General features: G+C 42.2%; 1 protein-coding gene across 2 annotated transcripts in view; it reads right to left on the bottom strand.

The window, feature by feature from the left end:
- The window catches only part of KSR2 (kinase suppressor of ras 2), an 868,249-nt gene that overhangs the window by 103,317 nt on the left and 741,558 nt on the right, over positions 1–23,374 (bottom strand). For both annotated transcript variants that reach the window (XM_063964329.1, XM_063964330.1), the window contains exon 15: positions 8,070–8,166. In XM_063964329.1, the coding sequence (XP_063820399.1) occupies positions 8,070–8,166 (97 nt within the window). The remainder of the gene's footprint in view (positions 1–8,069; positions 8,167–23,374) is intronic.

Genomic DNA, 23,374 nt, shown 5'->3' with positions numbered 1-23,374 from the left:
CTGGACCTTGATTGACCCAAATCTAAGGCCCGCATCCACACCAGCCTGCAGAAAATGGAGAAAAACGTCCCAACTCAAACTCTTCCGTAGGAGCCTTCTTGGATTCACACCAAGATACATATTGTCTCCAAATACGGTGGTAATGTTTAGACGTTACTCCTTTCCTGGCCTGAATAAGAGTGGGGATGACTTCCTTGGGAATACTCTTTCGGGCTAGGATCCGGCGCTCAACAGCCATGCTGTCAAACATAGCCGCGGTAAGTCTTGATACACACACGGCCCCTGCTGTAGTAGGTCCTCTCGAGGAGGAAGAGGCTGAGGATCTTCTATGAGCAACTCCTGAATATCTGGACACCAAGATTGCTCGAACTCTTGTTCTACTTATTATTTTGAGAACTTTTGGAATCAGTGGAAGTGGAGGGAAAACATATACCGACCGAAACACCCACTGGGTCACCAGTGCATCCACTGCTATTTCTTGAGGGTCTCTCGACCTGGAACAATATCTCTGAAGCTTCTTGTTTAGATGAGATGCCATCATGTCTACTTGAGGAACTCCCCAAACTCTTGTCACCTCTGCGAAGACTTCTTAGTGGAGGCCCCACTCTCCTGGATGGAGATCGTGTCTGCTGAGGAAGTCTGCTTCCCAGTTGTCCACTCCCGGAATGAAAATTGCTGACAGAGCTCTTACATGTCTTTCTGTCCAGAGGAGAATCTTTGTCACCTCTGCCATTGCCGCTCTGCTTTTCGTTCTGCCCTGACGGTTCTGTGTCATGAATCATCCCTAAAAAGAACAATCTTGTCGTCGGTTCCAACTGCAACTTTGGAAAATTCATGATCCGTGTTGTTGGAATATTGACAGGGAGAGTGCAATGTTCTGCACCAACTGTTTTGACGAAGGAGGACTATTATCTCCGCCATCACCTTGGTGAATACCCTTGCTGCCGTGTAGAGTTCAAACGGCAACGTCTGGAACTGGTAATGGCAATCCTGTACTGCAAATCTCAGATAAGCTTGGTGAGGAGGATAAATGAGAACATGCAAGTAAGCATCCTTTATGTCTACTGACACCATGAAGTCCCCCTCCTCCAGACTAAAAATCACTACCCTCAGGGATTCCATCTTGAACTTGAACCTTTTCAGGTAGAGATTCCGATTTTTCAGGTTTAAAATCGGTCTGACCGAGCCGTCCGGCTTCGGAACTACGAAGAGGCTTGGTAAAAAAAAACTTCTCCTTGCTGAGATAAGGGTACCAGGACAATGACCTGATCCTGACATAATTTTTGAATTGCCGTTGTTACTGCCTCTTTCTGGAAGCTGGCAAGGTCAATTTGAAAAATCGGCATGGGGGACGTCTTGAAACTCTAGTTTGTACCCATGGGACACTATTTGTAAGACCCATGGGTCCAGGCCAGATTGAATCCAGATTTAACTGAAAAGTTTCAGACGTGCTCCCACCCAAGCGGACTCCCGCAAGGGAGCCCCAGCGTCATGCTGCAGATTTGATAGAAGCAGACTTCTGCTCCTGCGATCCGGGAGACACTGCAGATTTTTTCCTTTTCCCCTTCCTCTACCTGAAAAAAAAAAATTCTGATGAAGCCGCTGAACCCGGAGGGAGGCGGGGAAACGCATTAAGGACTCATATATCTCTGCTCCATACCACTGCCAACTGTACTGCTCACCGCCAGTAATATCTTCAGATCTACATGGATGATTCCCTCCAGAGATGACTGCCCTTAAAGGTTAAAAGCACCAGCAGCCGGGAGGAGTTCACTGTGATCTTAATGCTGGAAGAGAGCGGTGAGCATACATATTCTGTCTGGCCAGACACTTTTAAGAATTAATCCTTTTAGCTTCAACGAATCCCAATTTCTAAATGGACTTCCTGTCACGTTGTTGTCATTGAAACCCATTATTGCAGCTACCAGTGATTATTGCTGGCTGGATTTATCAGCGTACAGTGTGTCACACTGCTACATTATTTCTACAGTGATACAGTGTTTTTAAATATCTGAATGGACGGCTACATTGTTAAAGTGGACTGATTTAATATAGCAGTCAAAACATACACTATAGAGGATATTGCTGAATGAGCTTTTGTCTATTTTATCAATAGTGTTCAGACAGAAAAGAGCATATTTCATGTTTTTTAAAATAATATATTGATGTGTTTCAATTACCGGCCGGTGGTTATGTTTGTTGGTTTTATTAAATTGTATTTGTTATCTTTTGAAATGAAGCAATACATTTTTGCCCAATCTATATGCGCTACAATATCTCTGTTTGTTGATTACAGTCTTACGAGCCTATTGCCTCCTTTCAGCCAGGTTGGATCGGCTCATATCAATATTTAAATAAAAGAAAATCTCTTATGGAGCAAGAGCTCCTTTGTTGTGCTGCTAACTTCCAGCACAATTTTTCAAACTGGAGGGATTAGGGGGCATGAAGGGGAAGGAGCCAGCTGTGCAGAATTTTTTTTAGATTGTGCTTCCTCCGGTCTAAATCCTTCACACCCCAGCTGTCTGAGATTTCCAGTGTCCCCTAGTGGATGAAAGAGAAATATTCATTATTGATCATGTTTTTAGAAGTCCCCAAGTTCCCATTAAATGCAGCATTTTTAACAATACAACAGTATATATTATACACTTACACAGTGTAGACAACTGTAAAATCTTTAAGAGGAAGTTTATTAAAAAGTGGACAAAGGATCATGAAGCCGACTGACAGACAGATGGCCAGATTCATTTGTCTGTTAGGTAAAACCTTGTTTAAATAAACACAGATTTCCTAACCTGAAATCTGTTGTGTGACATCGTGCAAGGTTCTCGCGGAACCTCACAGCTAACTGTGGGGCAGATTTATTAAGCCTGGTGAAGTGATAAAGTGGAAGGTGATAAAGCACCAGCCAATCAGTATCCAACTGCCATGTTACAGGCTGGGTTTAAAAAATGACAGTTAGGAGCTGACTGGCTGGTGCTTTATCACCTTCCACTTTATCACTTATCCGAGCTTAATGAAGGTGCCCCTGAATCTGCCCCATAAATTGGATCCCATACAAAATAAGTTAAAAGTCCCATTCTCATGATGAAGCAACTGTCTTTGAAACATTTACAGGGCAGCAAAATGTAAATTCATTAAAAATATTAGTGTTCTTTCTGCCATGGTCTAGGTCAGTGGTTCCCAAATGCAATCCTTAAGGCACCCTAAAACTACAGGGTTTGTTTTGTTTTGGGGGTTTTTAAATCGAAAATGTGTAGTACGCATCTTCACATACAACATGGGTGGTCATTCCGAGTTGTTCGCTCGCAAGCTGCTTTTAGCAGCTTTGCACACGCTAAGCCGCCGCCTACTGGGAGTGAATCTTAGCAGAGTAAAATTGCGAACGAAAGATTAGCAGAATTGCGAATAGACACTTCCTAGCAGTTTCTGAGTAGCTCCAGACTTACTCGGCAACTGCGATCAGTTCAGTCAGTTTCGTTCCTGGTTTGACGTCACAAACACTCCCAGCGTTCGCCCAGACACTACCCCGTTTCTTCAGACAATCTCGCGTTTTTCCCAGAAACGGCAGAGTTTTTTCACACACACCCATAAAACGGCCTGATTCCGCCCAGAAACACCCACTTCCTGTCAATCACATTACGATCACCAGAACGAAGAAAAAACCTCGTAATGCCGTGAGTAAAATACCTAACTGCATAGCAAATTTACTTGGCGCAGTCGCACTGCGGACATTGCGCATGCGCATTAGCGACTAATCGCTCCGTTGCGGGGAAAAAATAACGAGCGATCAACTCGGAATGAGGGCCATAGTTGTCATAGAAATATTCTCACAAAAAGGCAAATAAAAACAGTGCGTTGCACATTATATAACCTACCCATGGCAGGAACATCCTCTCAAACAATCAACCCCAATAGAAACCCAGGAATAAATTAGGTTCACTCAGCCTAAAGAAGGCAAGGAAATTGGGGGGTCCTCTAACAAAAGCCAGGTTTCATACCAAGAGGTACACCGGAAGTAGAAATGTATTTGACGTTTAAGGCCCAAAGTCAAACAGTCTATATAACCCTCCTACAGCTGGAAAAAAGAAGCTGTTTTAATCTCTTTATGCAAGTTACTGTAGTCTCCAGCCAATTCAGTTGGAAGGCGAAAAACAGCTTAGCCTGGAACAGAGAAATCAGTCTCTGGAGGAACTGCATGAGTCCGTGGGGGTCATTCCGAGTTGATCGCTCGCTACCAGTTTTTAGCAGCTGTGCAAACGCTATGCCGCTGTCCACTGGGAGTGTATTTTAGCTCAGCAGAAGTGCGAACGAATGTATCGCAGAGTGGCTACAAAGTTTTTTTGTGCAGTTTCAGAGTAGCTCAAAACCTACTCAGCACTTGCGATAACTTCAGACTGTTCAGTTCCGGTTTTGATGTCACAAACCCGGCCAGCGTTCGCCCAGCCACGCCTGCGTTTTTCCTTGCATGCCTGCGTTTTTACGAACACTCCCTGAAAACGGTCAGTTGACACCCAGAAACGCCCACTGTGCAAAACTACATTGTTCGTTATGCCCGTACGATGCGCGTGCACATTGTGCCGCATACACATGCGCAGAACTGCGTTTTTTTTAGCCTGATCGCTGCGCTGCGAACAAATGCAGCTAGCGATCAACTTGGATTGACCACCCATATCTGTATTATACACTTAAGGGCCACCACCAATATATGGAACATAGTTTTATACTTTCCCCTCTACCTGAAATAGATGGCAGCAAAATACCCCGAATCGCCAGCTCCACCGATAATGAAAGAAAATTTACAAGATACATAGAAGCAAATATATTAACAGACCACCAGAATCTACGTATAAGGGAGCAATCCCACATACAATGTATAAAGTTTACATTAGAAGCCCCACATTTACGACAAGCACTGACGATCCCAAGAACTTACGGAAGGGGGAAAGGTACCCATTGTGATAGATATTATCGAACGTTTCTCTGTACATGCTAGATGACAGCAATGACTGAGAGTTGAGAAGTAACCTTAATAGATTTTCCATGGAAATATAAGGGAATACAGTACACCAAGAAGGTAATCCTGTAGATATTTTAGTATGATCTAAAGGAGTTTAAAGAACTTTATAATAAAGAGATATTGCCCTCCCTCCCTCCATAGGTCTCATTAATAACAAGTCAAAAGAATTGGACCAGTCCTCCGAGGAAAGTGCCCTTAACATGGAGCTCACATAATGCTGTGCCTGATATAAAGCCAGATAATGGGATTGAGGCAAATTATACTTATCAACCAATTCTGCCACTCGATGATGTCTATGATTTTCAATATCAACCAATGCTTGCACATAAGCAATCCCCATGTCAGGCCATGACTAGAAAGGAGCAGAAGCCTCCCCACTTTGAAACTCTGGATTTAGAAGTAACGGGAGAATAAGAGAATGAGGGCAATTTAGATTTGGTTGCTTCCTCATACAATGCCATACTCGCCACACAGCCATCAATAAGGGATTCCCAATAGCATCCTCAGATAGCTCTTGTTTATGGGAATAAAAAAACACCAATACATGCTTATTAGGTAGAAGAGATTGGTCCAAAACAGTTCGAGGACATTTACTTTTCTAAATAAAGTCCCAAAACATGTTGTATAAGGATTTTTCATCTGCTTTGGTCAACAGAAGAGGCAACATCTGCCAGACAGTCCAGGATATAAGAATATCCCTGCTTGTGCACAGATGGTATAATCAAACTGACTGAGGTATTAATTAAGGGGCAGATGTACTAAGCCTTATTTATCTATCTATTCATTTGGTATTAATTAAGGGGCAGATGTAGTAATGGCTGACACTATATCTCCAGCGGTGGATTTTACCTATGGGATGCAGGACTGTAGCCCCCCCCCCCCAGTAAATTCTGCCACTGCAGTGAGCCAGTTGCAGTCCATGACTGCACTGGCTACACTGTGACTGGCAGTAACTTTCCATTGGAAGTCCTACCTGCCATTCACTCGCAGGACAGGCAATCCTATTGGGAGATGTTTCCTTCCTCTGGGACTGCCAGAAAAGGCTACCATTAGCAGAGAGCATTCCCTGTCTGATCATCAGCCCTAGCAGGCTTCTATGGGCTGCAGCTGATGCAGTCTCTAGAAGCTAGGAATTTGCGCATGTACAGTCAAGCCGCTGGCTGTGCGCATATGCCGCTCCCGGCACCTGTCAACTCATTGAACAGGTGACAGGACATGCCTGGCGGCAGACAGCATGGCCAGCGGCAGCCCCCCTCCTTCACAAAGGTAGGAGCCGCCGCTGTTTATCTCCCTCCACTGTATAACTATACAAGGCTTAGTGCTTTTCGCCCTAAGTCACCTGTGCTTTAGCATGGATATCTTTAAAACTTGGACTATTATGGTGCCTTGAGGACCGTGTTTGGGAACCACTGGTCTAGGTTTATGTTTTTTATCCTTTTGGCAAATAGAATCATTATATTTGTTCTTTAGGGTGCATGTTACAGTAATTCCAACGCTTCTCAGTTTAAGTAAATGATGATAAAATGCCACTTAAATAATCCCCTGAAGCAAAACAACTAAGTTCCCCCCTATATGACTACAAATGTAATAATGTACTTATTCACATCAAGCTGAATTCATTTTACATATATGGCTATTTCTTTTCTCTACTGTATGGCGCTCTAAGTAACTAAGTATATAGCGATCTCGTTATATATGACATACCATTAATAAGAAAGCCATAAACACTGCAATATTAGTATTAGGCTGATTACAGAGAGGGTCATTCCAATTTTGCTGCTGGAAATTAAGAATGATCCACAACAATAGGGACACAATTAATTATATGAATAGCGCACCTACACATGCTGTGATCTTTTCACCTCTATGGACTCAGTAGAGCAGATAATTAAGTCTTGTAATTTTTCTCATTTTTGATGTGCGCTGCATAACATTTTCCTGAGAAATGATTTACATCTATCATTGTCAGTTGTGTGGTTTACAATACGTTGTAGCATCATTCTGCTTACATTGCAAAAGCTCTCGACATATTTAGCATCACAGAGTAATTCCATTTTTGAAATGCAGTAGAAATTATGAACTACGCATCAAAATTGTTTTCACTTACTATGCTATTTATCTCTTGTGCTCTTCATGTGAAAGGTTAAGGGTACTGGATCCAAAATAGAATGAGAAATAATGTTTTGTAGTTGGTCTTTAAAGATTGTATTCTGCCCTGTCATACATAACAGCTTGTTTTATTTCCCCATAGTGACATTTCTTATCTTTCCATCTTTCAGCACAATGCTTAGATTTACATTGTGTGATGTTGTGTGACACAGCTACTTTGACCTTAACCCCTACGTCAGGACAGGTGGCCTTCAGCATTCCAGTAATTCTTCATAGACTTATATCAATAACAATAATTACTGTAATATTTCTAAGAACATGAACCTTTATCTTTAGCGGGATGCGGGCAGGATCCTGATACTTGGGATCCCAGCAATCAGAAGAACAACATCAGAATCTCGACAGAAAGAATGGTGACAGATACTAGGGGGAGGGTTAGATAGGGGGAGTTAGGGTTAGGCTGCTGGAAGGTATGGTAAGGGTTAGCTATGGGAGGCGTCGGTTAGGGATAGGGGTAGGGTTAAAATGCTTGCTGGGATCTGTCAGGATTCTTTCCTTCGGGATTTTGCTGTTGTTCTTTGCACTGTCGGGATCCCAACAGCCGGGATTTCGTACCCAACTCTCGTAAATATGGACCTTGCTATATCAAAGGAATACAGCATAGATATCTTATTATTTGGTCTATTAACAAAAGCCACAGCAGTATGCATCTGGTAAACCACATGCAGAGAAAAACAGACGTTTCTGCTACTGTGCACTCAGCTATGTTATGGAAGTACTATAGTTATCCACAGGAGCAGGGTGCCATAACCTGCCTTAGATACAGCATATTAACACACTAAGGTTATACAATATCACACAGATACATGATTAACTTTACATGAGTAATTGTACATACATATAGAGTCAGCCAGGTAGTTTCTTGCTGAAATAAGAGACTTACCTTCACAATTTCCTGTGCTATCTGTCTGGTCTTGTTGACATCTAAGACAATTTTTGCATCCCGGACCACTGAGTATAGTGTTCTTCCCTTGCACAAGCTGCAAACAAAGGTATTACATGATGAGAATAACACTAATGGTCATCTACAAAAGTTCTAATGACTTATCTGTGCATAAACTCTCCTGTGTTGTATGGGTAGGGCTGGTATTTGTGGGACTAGATGGTTTCCTGCAAGGGTGCAACATTTTGCATCTTCTAATGGGTCTTGATGGATACGTTTTCTGGCTTGCTGAGTGTGGGAATGCCATATTCTGCACACACATCAAACTAATCATTTCATTTTGAAGGATGATAGAAACAGATGAGATTCTGAGTGGGAGCGAAGCGTTTAAGTAAGGGTTCCACCGTGTTTCCCACCACCGAAAAGACTTACAGTGTGTGTACCTTGTAATGTTGGTAATCATGAGTCTTCCTATCATTCTAATGGATGCTTGTTGCCCCTCACAAGTATACTTTTCTGGGAAAACACATTTCTACATGTATCTCTAATACTGTAATGTGAAGAAGCAGAATGTTTGTCTGCCAATAAGAGGAGCTGGACAGAAATGAGATCAAAGGGTGGAGAATTGAAGGCATGTTTATATGCCCTGTCACAGAGCACGCAATCCTTTTTACACCACGAGAACACTCAACTATTACACCATGGGGGTCATTCCGAGTTGATCGCACGTAGCAACTTTTTGCTGCTGGTGCGATCAACTAGACGCCGCCTATGCGGGAGGGTTTTTTTTGCATAGCAAGGCTGCGAATGCTTGTACAGCCCTGCTATGCAAAAAAAGTTTTGGGTAGAACTAGACCAGGGTAAGAGTTACTTACCCTGTGCAATGAATCCAGCGTTGCAGGTCCCTCCAAACGCCTGGACATGCCTGTGTTCACCGCACCACTCCCAGAAAACGGTCAGTTGATGCCCCAGAACACCGTCCTCCTGTCAATCTTCTTGCGATCGCGGTAGCGATCGCTTTCTTCGGTCTTCTTGTTGCCCAGCGCCTGCGCATAGCGGCCACCGCGTATGTGCAGAACCGACCTGTTTGCACCGCTGCGAGAAACAGCAGCATACAAACGGTTCGGAATGACCCACCATGTCTGAGCCGCCAGAGATCAGGTTTCATCCTATGCTTTTACATTTTACCCTTTCCAGTTATACTTTGGTAGAGAAATGCTCTGTCCAATGTCATGAAAACATTCAGACACATAACAGAGATTCATGTAATAACGGCCGTCCTGATATAACCTTGCTCTAGTGATTAATGTATGATATGAATGAGGCTAAAATGAGCAGTATTTTGGAGAAAATCAGAAATGTTTAAATTAATATAGGGATTGTTCCTAAAGTGTTAGTATGCTAACCTGTATATGCTATACCTGTATTTTTTAACTTTTATAAAATCCTTTACCGTCTTCATCTCAGTTTTGCTGATTTGTGAGTGTTCCATGTAGACTAGTTCCAACACTTTCACAAGTACTGTGCTAAGCATTCACCTCTGTAGGCTCTGATCTCTGACACTTGGTCAATGTACAACAAACCCGACCCAAGCCTTGACCTTAATACCACTACACAAGTTATAGATGAACACGATAAGTAAACAACAAGTAAACAACACGATAAGTAAACAACAAGTAGTAAAGTATAAAAATCCTTCATCCCATAAAACAAGTTGTCTAGCAACCAAACATCCATAATCAAATATAAGATGTATTCTGTAATGTTTTGAGTAGCTTTAATCAAAATGCTTTTGATGATGTTAGAAAAGTAGATATTTAAATGCTGAGAGAGAAATGTTCCACTGCAGTGTTTTTACATGTCCTTCAATGAGACTCTAATGCACAGACATACACATAAAATCAAGGACAGAATATCCTGTCAGTTGATGAAAACATCTGTGTGTGTGTGTGTGTGTGTGTGTGTGTGTGTGTGTGTGTGTGTATGGAAATGGGACAGCTCAAGGTCACACCAGCCACTAGTCAGTATGTTCCCATGTACTGTATAACTGTTGTAACAGTTATGTATATAGTGGTCTGTTCATGAAGCAGTGAAAAGAGTGGAGACGTGAGCCTGTAGAGAAGTTGCCCATGGCAACCAGTCAGCTGGTCTGTACAATTGTATAGTATGCAAATTGTAAATGTTACTTCGATGCTGTTTGGTTGCCATGGGCAACTTCTCCACTGACTCACTTCTCCACACTTTTCACTGATTCATGAATAGACCCCCAAAGTGAGTGGGCACTGGGTATCCAGTGAGCTTTGTATATGAGGCTCAGGACAAGTGTATATATGTTGTGCTTAGGGAAGCCAATCCCGGGCCATTTTTTCAATCCCGGGTATCGGGATTGAAAAATGGCCAATCCCGGGATTCCTGGGATACCCGGGATTGGCTTTTAGCTAGGAGGCCGCCCCCTCGCCCCACCCCGCCCGCCCCGCACATATAACTTACCATATACCGAGGGCGGGCGGGAGGGGAACATCCGTTGATCGCTGCTGGGAGCCGCTGACAGCACAACGTGACCTCTCACGCTGTGCTGGGGATCCGGAAAGAGGAAGCCGGGCAGCGTCTGAGCGTCCTGTGGACGCTCAACGCTGATCCCTCAATCCCCGGGATTGGAGCTTCCAATCCCGGGATTGAATCCCGGCCATTTTTGGCCCTAAATCCCGGGATCCCGCTGATCCCGATCCCGGGATTGGCCACCATAGTTGTGCTCTAAAAAAAAATAAAAAAAAATAGGTAAAGCCTTTTACACAGTATTTCTGATCTAGTTTTAGGGTTTCAGAATCTGTAATACCTTCTGGGTTCTTGTATATGCGCTTATAGTATTTACATGAAGCATTAAAGTGCAATCTATATAACAGTATTATTTTACAAAAAAGGTTTTTATTGATTTGTTCTTCTATACATACTGATGTGTCCTCATATATTGGGCATCTTTTACCACATGGTGTGATACACCCCAGGGGCAGCCCAAGGCAAGTTCCTTAGTTGTGGCCATGCGGGGTGCTGGGCTCCTAAGGGTGAGTGTCAGGCATCTCAAATATGGCACCAGTTCGTCAGCCAATCAGAGCTTACAAACCGGCAGTGGCGGCTGCCGGACTGTAAGCTTTGATTGGCTCACGAACCGGCACCATATTTGAGATGCTCGCTGCCATTGAAGATGGGAAACCAGACTTAAGGGCAGGAAAGGCGCGTGTATCTGGCACTATAGTGGGGGTATTAGGTGTATATGGCCCTATACTGGGGACATTGTGTACCTGGCACTATACTGGAGACATTATGTGTAATTGACAATATACTAGGGGTATTATGTGTATTTGGCACTATACTGGGGGCATTGTGTGTATCTGGCACTATACTGGGGGCATTATGTGTATCTGGCACTATACTGGGGGCATTATGTGTATCTTACTCTATACTAGGGACATTATGTGTAACTGACACTAACTGTGAACATTATTTGTATCTGGCACTACTGAGGAGATTATGTGTATCTAGAACTACTGTGGGCATTATGGGCAAGGGGCATTACTGGGAGCATTATGTGTAAGGGGCATTACTGGGGGCAGTATGTGTAAGCAGATATTACTGTGGGCATTATGTGTAAGAAGCACTACTGTGGACATAATGTGTATCTGGCACTACTGTGGGCTTTATATATAAGAGGCATTACAGGGGGCATTATGTGTAAGGGGCATTACTGGGGGCAGCGTGTATAAGCCGCTATTACTGTGGGCTTTATGTATAAGGAGCACCACTGTGGACATTATGTGTAAGGTGCATTACTGGGACAGTATGTGTAAGCAGCTATTACTGTGGGTGTTATGTGTAAGGAACACTACTGTGGATACTATGTGTAAGGCTGCTAATTGTGTATGTGTGTGTGTGTGTGTGTGTGTGTGTGTGTGTGTGTGTGTGTGTGTGTATGTAGAGGGCGGGGTGATAATATATATATATATTTATTTATAGTTTGATGACATAAAATAAAGAGGCCACGCTTACTTTCCCAGGAGCGCCACTGAAGGGAGGGCGCCTTCAAAATTTTTTGTTCAGGGTGCTAACAGGCCTGGAGCTGGCCTTGATACACATAGCGCTACTGAGACACTCTGGGAGGAGTAGTGCACAGTATTTTTCTTTAAAGTTTACATCTTAGTTACATCACAGATACAGTGAAAAGCTGTTCACAGTGTGCTAGAGACGATAGGCTACGACTTTAACTGCACAGGAATTGATTTTCCACAAGTATAAAGTTGCAGAATTAGCATAACGGAATTTATAACAAAAAACGCTATGTACTGTAGCCCTTCTTACACAAATTCAGACTCTGACGCACACAGATGTACAAATGTCACACACCCCAGTGTGGTCAGTGTACATGCAATGCAGTTCTTTGCACAGCTGAGTCCCACAGGACCTATTTGGCACAGCTAAAGATAAAAGGCACCTGTACAAATCTAAACAATACAGTTTCAGTAGCATGCTATATTTCCAGTAAACATGATTTCTGCATTGGATTATGTTTAAAATAAATCAAGCTAACTGAGCAGCCCTTCTGGTAGCTTTATTCAAAATGAACAAGTTTCCATGTTGCTCCTTGCTGTTACCAATTGTATGACACATACTGTAAGTTAAGGTAAAACAAGCAGTATGATGGAAAGACAATGAAATTTATAAGGAAGATGGAGCCAATTGGGACAATTCATTTGTCCATGACATGTGCTATGGAGTCATACCTTCAAATGTACAATTGTTTTATCCTGATTAGAATCATCAGTATACGGTAGAGAGAAAGGGAATAAGGTAACGCAGATGTATCTCACATTGGTTTATACAGTATATAACATATTTACAGAGATCAGAAAAAGTCTATCAAACTATAAAATTGTTCATCTTGGAGCAAGGAGTTTAAGAGAGATCATCAGAGTAGAGAGTAGAGAGTATAACTTGTTTTCCGTATAGACACTCGGCTTTTACACACACCATGTTACAGCACATATGTGGCTAATTCATTTATCTTTAGATTTGTCACAAGATCTAACAAGTTTTTCAAATGAAGAAGCTGAAGCAACAGAAATTCTAATTAGTCGCAATGGGGTTTGAAACAAATGTAATAAACTAAATGTACCATATCCAAGTCCAGCCCATTGGGATCTACTCCTAAAGCATGAAGTTGTAGACAGACAATATTCTGCAATTCAACTGCCATTATTTTTTTCTTACATAAATTAATATTATTTGCATGAAAAAAACAATGCCTAAATCGACTATTGTGAAGCGAATAAGAATAGAGCAGGAGAGGAAACTACTTTTAAGTCCTTAATGTTCCTCTTGAAGCCACAGGACTTCCTTGAGTGTGTGAGTTAGCTCATATCCCAGCTTAACCAATCCAACATTTGCATTGGGAGCAATTTGCCAATGAGTGAGTTGGGCCAGTCTACAGGCATCGTAAATAATAGGATATAAGAATACTGTAGGTACGCAAAGGCCTCACATAAGTTTGGAAGCAGATAGAATATTTGTACAGATGCAAGGTCCTCCCAAAATAAAACTAGTGATATAAGAACAAAGGTGATTATGGCATGGGTTTGGGTAAGGCTCTAAAGAGATTAAACAAAGGGGAATCAACTTTACTCTGCTATGCAAGTAGACCAAACCAGTTGAGCATGAAGTGTATTGCTGTAGATGCAAGGATATAGTTGAAACAAAAAAACGCGTAGAAGCAATAAAGCTTACAGCATAGCTAAGTTTCCAAACTGCAGGATTTCAACATACATTCAATAGATAAAGAAGTAGAATGGTATGTGCACTGCTGCTAACTGCTGGTTTACATCAGGCAACACAGTAGAACACCTAACAAAGGGAAGCACTTCAGTACTGTACCTCAAAACACATAGGGGCATATTCATCATGTTAATTATTGGGCGCCGGGCGTCCCCTGATAATTAACATTCTGAATCGCTGCGTGCACAGGAGCAATTCCTAATTGCTTAAGCGCAGAAACAGCTGATGTGAAAATCAGCTATTTCCATGAAATTGATTGACATGGCAATACGGTGGTGGAATTGCTAGACCTGTGCATCACTAAGTAACAATGAGCCTGATTCAGAAGTGGACATTATGCAGTAGTGGCTGCAACAAGTTGGGGTATATGGAATAACAAGCTACACAAAAATTCCCATTTTTCTGTACGGTGATTTACTTATAATTTAAATTGCAAAAAGATTGGTATAATCAAAGTCAGTACAATGAATATTGGTATTGCAGTTCTCCAGATTGCATTGAGAACGTATTGCATGTGAGATGCTCAGATAAACTCCCTCTAACACCCTGGATGTTTTTTCACCCATATCATAAAGTAATACTGGGACCGGAGACACATGCTTGAATATAAGGACTATGCGCTTCTGTTATTTATTCGGGATTTAAATTTAAAAGTAGTTGCCAACTGCTGTGACATAGGAAGTGATAGTAATTGTCCAATCACTAGCCAGGGGGGTTGGTGGTGACTGAACAAGTCTTTCTTTGAAATGCCTCCCAGGGGGTATTGTGGAACTTCCTAAGAAGATGTTGAGGGTGTGAAATATCCGAACTAGGACTCCTGTCACCCAGGGCAAGGCAGTAATTTGCCTCCTTAAGTCTGGTGCCCGGGTCATGTGCCTCCCTAGCCCTACCCAGTTGCTGTCATGTAGGAGGATTTCCCCATGCTGGGAATCCCCTAACAGCCCAGGTCCAGTGGGAACAAAACAAATCTGTGATGGGTTGGCCCAGCAAGGTGTATCCAGTCACAAATACTGAGACAGAGCATATAGAGGAGCACCTAGGATTCTTGGCCAGAAATGCTGAATTATCTGTTTCTGTCCTGCCTCATATTGCACTGAATCTCAATGGCAGATTCAGAAACATTCATCGATGATTATGCCTAACCCTCCCCTTAGTGCCTAACCCCCTCCCACAGCCTAACTCAAACTGCCCCTCCCGTCGCCTAACTCAAACCTCTCCTCATGCAGCATAACCCTAACCGTCCGCTTCTGGTCAGTGTAGAATATCTGTGTTTCACATGCCAACATTGTTGAATATGTTGACATTCTGCATATGCCAACATGTTCAATGTCGAAATCATAACTGTTGACATTATGTCAATATTATGAATGTGTTTTGACTGAATCCACCTCAGTGGGCTCCAATGATTAAGAGTTCTGCCCTTTCAGGTAAAGCAGTACTAGCACCATCCTTTCACATAGCACCACACTGGTCCTACCCCCATCACATAGCACAGTGCTGGCCTACTCTCCACCAAACCAACCCCTCCACAAGCCACCTACCAAAGTTCTATATGGTTCCAGGGTAGGTGACCATATTGTAAATTTAGGTCACTGTCAACTTCAACTGTCTGATTATGAGACATAAATAATTAAGCCATGTACATTAAATAGGTATAGTATGCAGATATGGAGAGGCATGGCCTTTTAGTAAAAACAACACACACCCTAATCTAATTGTGTTTACAATCATTTCATTCATCTATTTATTCCATCCTTGACCCATTCCAATCCAGCTTTTGATCTCTTCACTCCACCAAAACAGCTTTACCAATGTCATTAATCACCTCCTCATAGCCACATTCAAAGGCCACTTCTCTATTCCCTTACTCCTCTGCCTTGCAGCAGCATTTAACACCATTGAGCACCCACTATTTCAGTCCTTTTATCATTCTAATAGTGAAATAAACAGGTATGTGTTTGAGTTTACATAGTGTGCGTGTGCGTGCGTGCGTGCGTGCGTGCGTGCATTAGATGAATAGTGCTTATAGAATGTCCATTAACAAGACAAATAGAGTTACCTACCCACCAGAAAATCACCCTGGATATTGTGTTCAACATCTGGTAAGCTTGTGTATATAGGGGATGTACTTGGCTCCATGATTGCACTAAATATACTTCTTAATTCTATATGTACATTTCCTAAAATATGGCTTACTGACAGAAAATCACTGACCTAAAAATGAAATAGAAAGAGAACATCATCTTGCCTCATGCACCATTAATGATATATTGGACGTTCAGAGAATCTGAAGTTCTAATTAGGTATTCATTATATGTAGTTTAACATGGCTTATCTTGCACTAATTAGCCTGACAAACCAAGACCCTTTTGATTTCTGCTTAGAAAGGATCTTCTCTTCCCAAGACTAAACATCCCCAAGTAAACAAGAATAGTCTGTAATTATCAGTTTCATGTTTCTACACACAAAACCTTTATTGTTTGTGTAACCCCTGCATAATTATTAATTATTCCTTACACAAATAAATAAATAAATAAATAAATAAATATAGGTATATCATTTGGTTTAACTTTTGGCTTAACAAAGTCTAAAGTTCGTAGACTATTGAATGATCAATATTTCCAATAAACTTTGTAGTCACTTCCTCTTTCCAGATCACAATGAAAAGTGAAATATTTGTAAATTGTCTACAATTATTTTGCTTCCTCTTTCCCCCTTAGTGCCCTTACATAGTCCATGTCCCTCTTCACATGTAACAATGACTGCAGCCAATACTGCTGCCTGGTTGGGAAATTACAGGTTCAATAACTGGATTTTCTAGGGTTGCAGATGCCTTTCATACAATAAATTCATACAGGTCAAGAGCAACTATTCAAAACTTGGGGCCGTTACATAAAAATTGTATCGTCAGAACAATTTTCACTGTATTCTAATGTTTGTCAATACAAAGAGCATCGTGATGACTTATATACACTACAGAGATCATCTTGGAGACCAATAGATAACTCAACATTCTAGTGACTTGTAATGAAATAGGGTACAGGGTATTGATAAAACCAAAAATTATCCCAAAAAGCAGCCTTGGAATGTCAGAAAAGCAGCTAATAATCACAGTACCAACTGAACACGTAGTCCAGTACAGCAAGTCAACCAGAAGCTCATACAAATGGTGCTTACAATTCCATTGATCGTTACCACATTACATCTCCTCTATCGTTCTGACTTCCAGAGCACTTCAGTGGTATAACTGCCTGTGGGGGAGCATACCCTCCAACATGACCCAAGGCAGTATGGATGGTGTAATGGTTACCTTTACTGCCTCACAGCACTAAGGTCATGGGTTTGATTCCCACCATGGCCCTAACTATGCGGAGTTTGTATATTCTCCCCGTACTTGCGTGGGTTTCCTCCCACAATCCAAAAATATACTGGTAGGTTACTTGGTTTCCAACAAAATTAACCCTAATTTGAATGTCTGTGTGTACATGTGATAGGGAAGATAGATTGTAAGCTCCACTGGGGTATGGATTGACATGAATTGGCAAATATTCTCTGTAAAGCACTGCGGAATATGTGTGCGCTATATAAGTAACTGGTAATAAATGTAAAAAATAATAAATTCCATTAGGTACAAAATGCTCTGTTCCTGGACTTCCTTGCCAGTGGCAGTTACAGAGGTGTGGGGCAGCAGCACAGTCCAAAATTCAAATAGGGGAGCCACACCAACTGCCAGAGAGTCCTGGCCAGCGATGTTTGTGTGGTGTGGCAGTTGTGGATCCCCTATTTGAATTTTGGACTGTGCTGCAGACCCACCTCAACAACTGCCACTGGCAAGGAAGTCCAGGAACAGAGTCATGTTGGAGGGTATTTAGCGATGATATTGGTTACTAGTGAGTTGACAGACTATAATGGCTGGCTACGTCGTTTAGGCAACAGATGCACATTTGAAACATCTGATTTTGCTTTGTAGTTTGATTATTAGTGGTGTGCCTGTCAAGATGAACTGCACTTGGCTTAAGAGGCTGAGCAAGTAACTTTCCTACAGGGCTACTTGTCTTGTGAAAACAAAATTCATACAGTATGTAAAAAACATTATCCCACTCCCAATCTGGCCAGTATTTGGTTTAGTCTACTAGAGGAGGCCTGAATAAATAACTTGAGGGATATTGAATGCTGGTTCTTGCCTATTGGAAATGGCCCTCAATAAAATAAAACAATCCCCCCCCCACCCACCATCAAAAAATACCTAATATATTCTTTCTCCCTTAGTTCATCATCATGTATAGACCAAGAGATTTTATCTGCAAGTGTTTCTTCTGCCTCAGGTGCAAGATTCTCATTTGTTGAAAGAACCATAATCACTGTAAAAATATCCTCTCTCTTTAATTGTGATGTCTCCTTCAGACTTTCTTCTGTGGTAGACACTAGAGCAGGGGTGCACCGGAGCAAGGAGTCTAATGAAAAGGAATATGGTTATAAATGTGTCAGCATGTATTGTACTCTATATTTAAGCAATGTAGTCAGGGGCGAATTGGAATGCAAAATCAGCCTGGGAAATTTATGGAGACAACCCTAATAGGGGCGGGGTCTGTTGAGGGAGCAAGTTTCCTTCTCATTGGGTCTGATTATAAATTGGACACAGTTGCAGCCTAACGTGTCTTTTGCTGTTTTGCTTCTGAGAGTTTATGCTAATGATGCTACAATGCAGTTCCCTAATGTACGTCTGTGCATCCAAATATGCAAGGACTAAGATGCCCACTCTCAGTGTCTACAAACGCTGCAATCATGCTGCACCATTGAAACTTTCACCAGCCCTATGCGAGGTGCAGATCATCCGAGTATAGCTTCCAATGTGAGGAATTAAAAATCTCTATATGCAACAATTTTCAGCAACACGTCCATACTATGTTATAACTGCCTCTGATTAGCCAACCCCCTGTAACCACACAGGAATGTCCAACGCACTTCTAATACACTTCTTGGTGCGTGTGTCTGACTCTGTACTGCAACTCTGTATGAATACCATTGCGGTGCATGCATGCACGGTGCAACTCAGGTGCAAGCGCAGATGAAAAAGATTGCACAAAAAAAAAAACATTGGCCCCCACAGGAAAAAACACACACATTGGCAACCACAGAATAAAATAAAGCAAATTGACCCCCCAAAGGAAAAAAACAAATGTATAATACAGCTTTTGGTATTACAATTTGTTTCAAATTTCCACTGCTGTTTGAAAGGCCCAGTGACACCAAGAGGTTTTATAATTCTTGGCTCTAACATCTATATATTTTATTTATTAACATTTTTGTAGCACTAGCATGTTCCACTGCACTTTGTTTCAAAGTCGAACAGGGGCAGATGAAAAACTAAAAGTGGCCCTACAAAATTCTGTAGAAATGCCCTCACATGGGCAGCATCAGAGGTATATCATATAACCATGGCGGCAGCACCACTCCTCACATGTGAAAATACAAAACAGGCCCCACGTGCACATTGGCCAACCAGGAATCTTCCCTGTAAGCCCTTTGGCCAATCTGCGCCTGGTAGAGTAAAATATAGCATGACTTTGACCCAAAGCAGCCGTGCCTATTGATTTATATAAAGAGAAAACCTGATTTCCTTATTTTAAAAGACCTAATTGATTTGTTAATGTTTCAAAAGTTATATGTACAAAATAAAAAAGCTCATGGCAGTACATATGTTGGTGCTTGTACAAATTATTAATTCAATAATATGTTCTTGATAATTACTTGTTTCACTCATACTTCACTCATTCTGGAGTGGTGGTCCATGTGACAGGTGCAGAAGAAATGGTGCAAATGGCAAATGTAGGGGGACATGGTAACACAATTTGTATCATCATAGCCCTAACCCCCATGGCATCACACTTAAGAGGGCGGAACAATAGGCGCTGTAAAAGAGGTGGCAAGAGGGCATCTTGTCCCCCAAACATTTGAGGACCGCCAATGTATTGGGTTGTGCAGCACAATGCGTCCGTTATCTAGGATTATCACTGCAAGTGTCAGGATGGAGATAATCTCCTTTCTTACTGCTCCACCTCCAGACAGCCCTTCTCCACCCACCTTTAGAGCACCCCCCTCCACTGCACCCAGTTCCTGCACTGTGTGGCTAGTTACTGTGGGCTGGCCACTCCTCTGAGACCAACCCTGTGCACTTCTCACCTACCACTTCATATGATCGTCCCCTCTTCCTCCACAGCTTCCCCTTTATTCATTCTCTCTCCCCTCCTTGGACCCAAATGCCCCCTCCTCATGACACCCAATAACACCGCCCCCCCCTCCCGCGGCACCTCACCCCCCCATCCCCTGGTACATGCAGTTGTAGGGGGACGTGGTAACACAATTTGTATCGTCATAGCCCTAACCTCCATGGTATCACACTTAAGAGGGCAGAACCATGGGCACTGTAAAATAGGGGGCATCTTGTCCCCCAAACATTTGAGAACCACCAATGTATTGGTTTGTGCAGTGCAATGCATCCACTATCTAGGATTATCACTGCCAGTGTCAGGATGGAGATAATCCCCATGCTACCTGCTCCATCTCCACACAGCCCTTCTCCACCCACCTTTAGGGCACACCTCTCCCCTGCACCCAGCTCCTTGGTGTGGCTATTTACTGTGGGCTGTCACCTCCTCTGAGACCAACCCTGTGCACTTCTCACCTCCCACTTCATATGATCCTCCCCTCTTCTTCCTTAGCTTCACCTTCATTCCTTGTCTTTTCCCTCCTTGGACCCAACTTCCCCCCTCCTTATGAAACCCCCTGACACCCCCCCCCCACCCCCCACCCCCACCCCTCCTGTTGTAGCACCTCCCAAACCCTCCATCCACCACTCACCCCCTGGTACATGCAGTTGTCCCTGAGGAGGGGTGACAGTCAGTGATTTAGGGGCCCCAAAATTAAATTATATCTTGGCCCCCATAACCTAAAAATGCTGTGGCACCCCGGGTGGAACCATGATGAAGTGATTGTGGCATGATCCAGGGGGCTCCCTGCTCTCCCGGGAATCAAGGATAACTCAACAAAAATTTGGTAGTCTCATGGACATACCAGGAGAGTAGGAAAATATGGTTTTGCAGCTTCCTTGTCTAGCTAAATGAAAGATCTTGAAATACAAAATAGTAATTGCTTAATCTGACCTCTCTGGCCTTGATCAGTGAGAATTTTTTTTAATTGCACCCTGCAATCTCCTGTCACTTTAGACAGGAGATCGGTCTGCAAAACAATGGAATTCCTTCCCATGATTGTTACCAGGAGTGTCCCTTCATAAGAATACTTCCTCCTTATATCTATTCATGTTATTCTGGGGAGGACCACCCACATAAACCTGACAGACCAAGGTGAATAATTCCGGATAACGATTAACTAATCACTACAATTATACAACTACACATCCTGTGTGGATTATTTATGCTTTTTAATCAATTGCAATATGTAGTAAGACTCTTCATCACCATTTTCTACATTTATGTATACGGTATGGTCCTAATTTTACACCTCTTTGAATGGCCTGTTTTCGATTGGAGTGAAATTTTGTAGTAATATTGATTATAAATAATGATAATAGCATGACTGTGTGTTTTTAATTTGCCAGCAATTTTGTTTTTTTGGAAGTGATGCTTAACTCCCCAAAAATAATAATAATAATAATAATAATAATAATAATGAAGTGGGCAAACAGTATACTGTACACTGGCTTTATCAGAGTGATCCATATTTCTTCAGCTGCAATAAATTCTTATAAAAGGACTGTCTATCTATTACTGCCTGGTACTGCAAATTCAAGGTTAGCTTGCTAATTTTCAAACTAGGGTGTTAAGATTATGCTATTTCAATGAGGCTCGTTACCGAAATGTGTGATAACAGTAATAATGTATGTGTGCTAGATCTATGTAGAGGCTTTCATGGCAGAAGTTTATGTTACTAATGATTTTGTGACCAAAATAGGTCATTATAAAACTATAATAAGTTTTTCTTGTGTGTAACATCTCAAAAAAGCCTGTTCATCACTGGGACCCCCAAATGGATCCCATGATACCTTTACAGATCCATATGCCAGCTGTCTAAGGTAAGATGACTGTATATTCTTAGGAAGCAGGGCACTGAAAACTCACCTATTCATCAAAGCGTACCCCTCCGATGCATAACCTAGTCCTTAGGCTGCTCATCCATCCCCCTGCCCCATGCCTTCAACATCTCTGCTTTGCATACATATTGCCATCGGGGTTTCTCCCGCTTGCTTGCACCTCATGTCATCTGTCTGTCGCCCCTCCCCACTAGACAATATACTGATACCATCTGGATATACCACTTCTATGACCTGGAGAAGACAATCGAAGGTACAGGGCAACAGGCATAGAGGAAGGAATAAACGGCTTGTTAGTACAAGAATACAACCAATGATGCAATTGTAAATATTTTAAAAAATCATATTTCGATATATTAAATTGTAATTGTAACTGAGAAAAAGGCATTAGACCATCTGCATTAAAAACGCCCTTCAATTTCACTATTCCCGCAGTAATCCAGGAATCTAATTTAAGATTAGGGATAGAGTAAGCTATAGCTCCAATAGAAAGGTCGGCCGCAGGTAATAAGATAGTAGTATCAGCTGATATTACTGAGTGCCAAATATGTAACGTAGACCTAATCGAGGCTCCTGGACCTGACCACAACGGGACAGTGTGTGCAGGTAGCGAAAACAAATCTGTGAGAGCTTGTAATCCCAGGAATGACCTTTCTATTAGGACCCAAGGTTTAGGAGCGAACACAGCGAACCAATCTCGAGTTTGGCTGAGGAGGCAGGTGGAGTGATAGGCAATCAAATCAGGATAAGCTACCCCTCCGAAACGTTTAGGTAAGATCAAAATGCGCCTGGCAATACGGGGTCTAGAGCCTTTCCAAATAATTTGATAAAATTTTATTAGCTCTTATACTGAGGGATTTAGGGAAATTGCGAGGAATGGCCCGGAACAAATACAGAAGCTTGGGTAACAGCACCATCTTGGTGGCAGAGATGCGTCCTAACCAAGATATTTCATGATGAGACTATTCCCTAATCAACTTCTCAAAAGAGCTCATTAGTGGAGAAAAGTTGCAGTCAAAAAGGGTAAATGTCCTGCGCTAAATGCACGCCTAAATATTTAATGGATCTCGATTGCCATGTATACCTATATCTATCTTTAAGTAGAGCTAAAGTAGTTGCTGGGATATGGAGCGGGAAAGCTTCAGTTTTAGAGGTATTTAATTTGTAATAAGAGATTTTGTATATGTGTCTAATATTATATGAAGCCTAGGAAGGGAGGATTCAGGCTGGAGCAGGCAAAGCAAAATGTCATCTGCAAAGAGACTTATCTTGTAATTAAGCCCTCCTATCTTGGGGCCAACTACGTCTGCAGCCACCCTGATAGTTTCAGCCAGGGGGTCAATAGCCAAGGCGAAGATGAGGAGCAACAAAG

The sequence above is a fragment of the Pseudophryne corroboree genome, chromosome 1, assembly GCF_028390025.1.
Source record: "Pseudophryne corroboree isolate aPseCor3 chromosome 1, aPseCor3.hap2, whole genome shotgun sequence".
NCBI classification, from domain to species: domain Eukaryota; kingdom Metazoa; phylum Chordata; class Amphibia; order Anura; family Myobatrachidae; genus Pseudophryne; species Pseudophryne corroboree.
The sequence above is the reverse complement of the archived record's forward strand: the minus strand, read 5'-3'. Positions and strand labels throughout refer to the sequence as shown.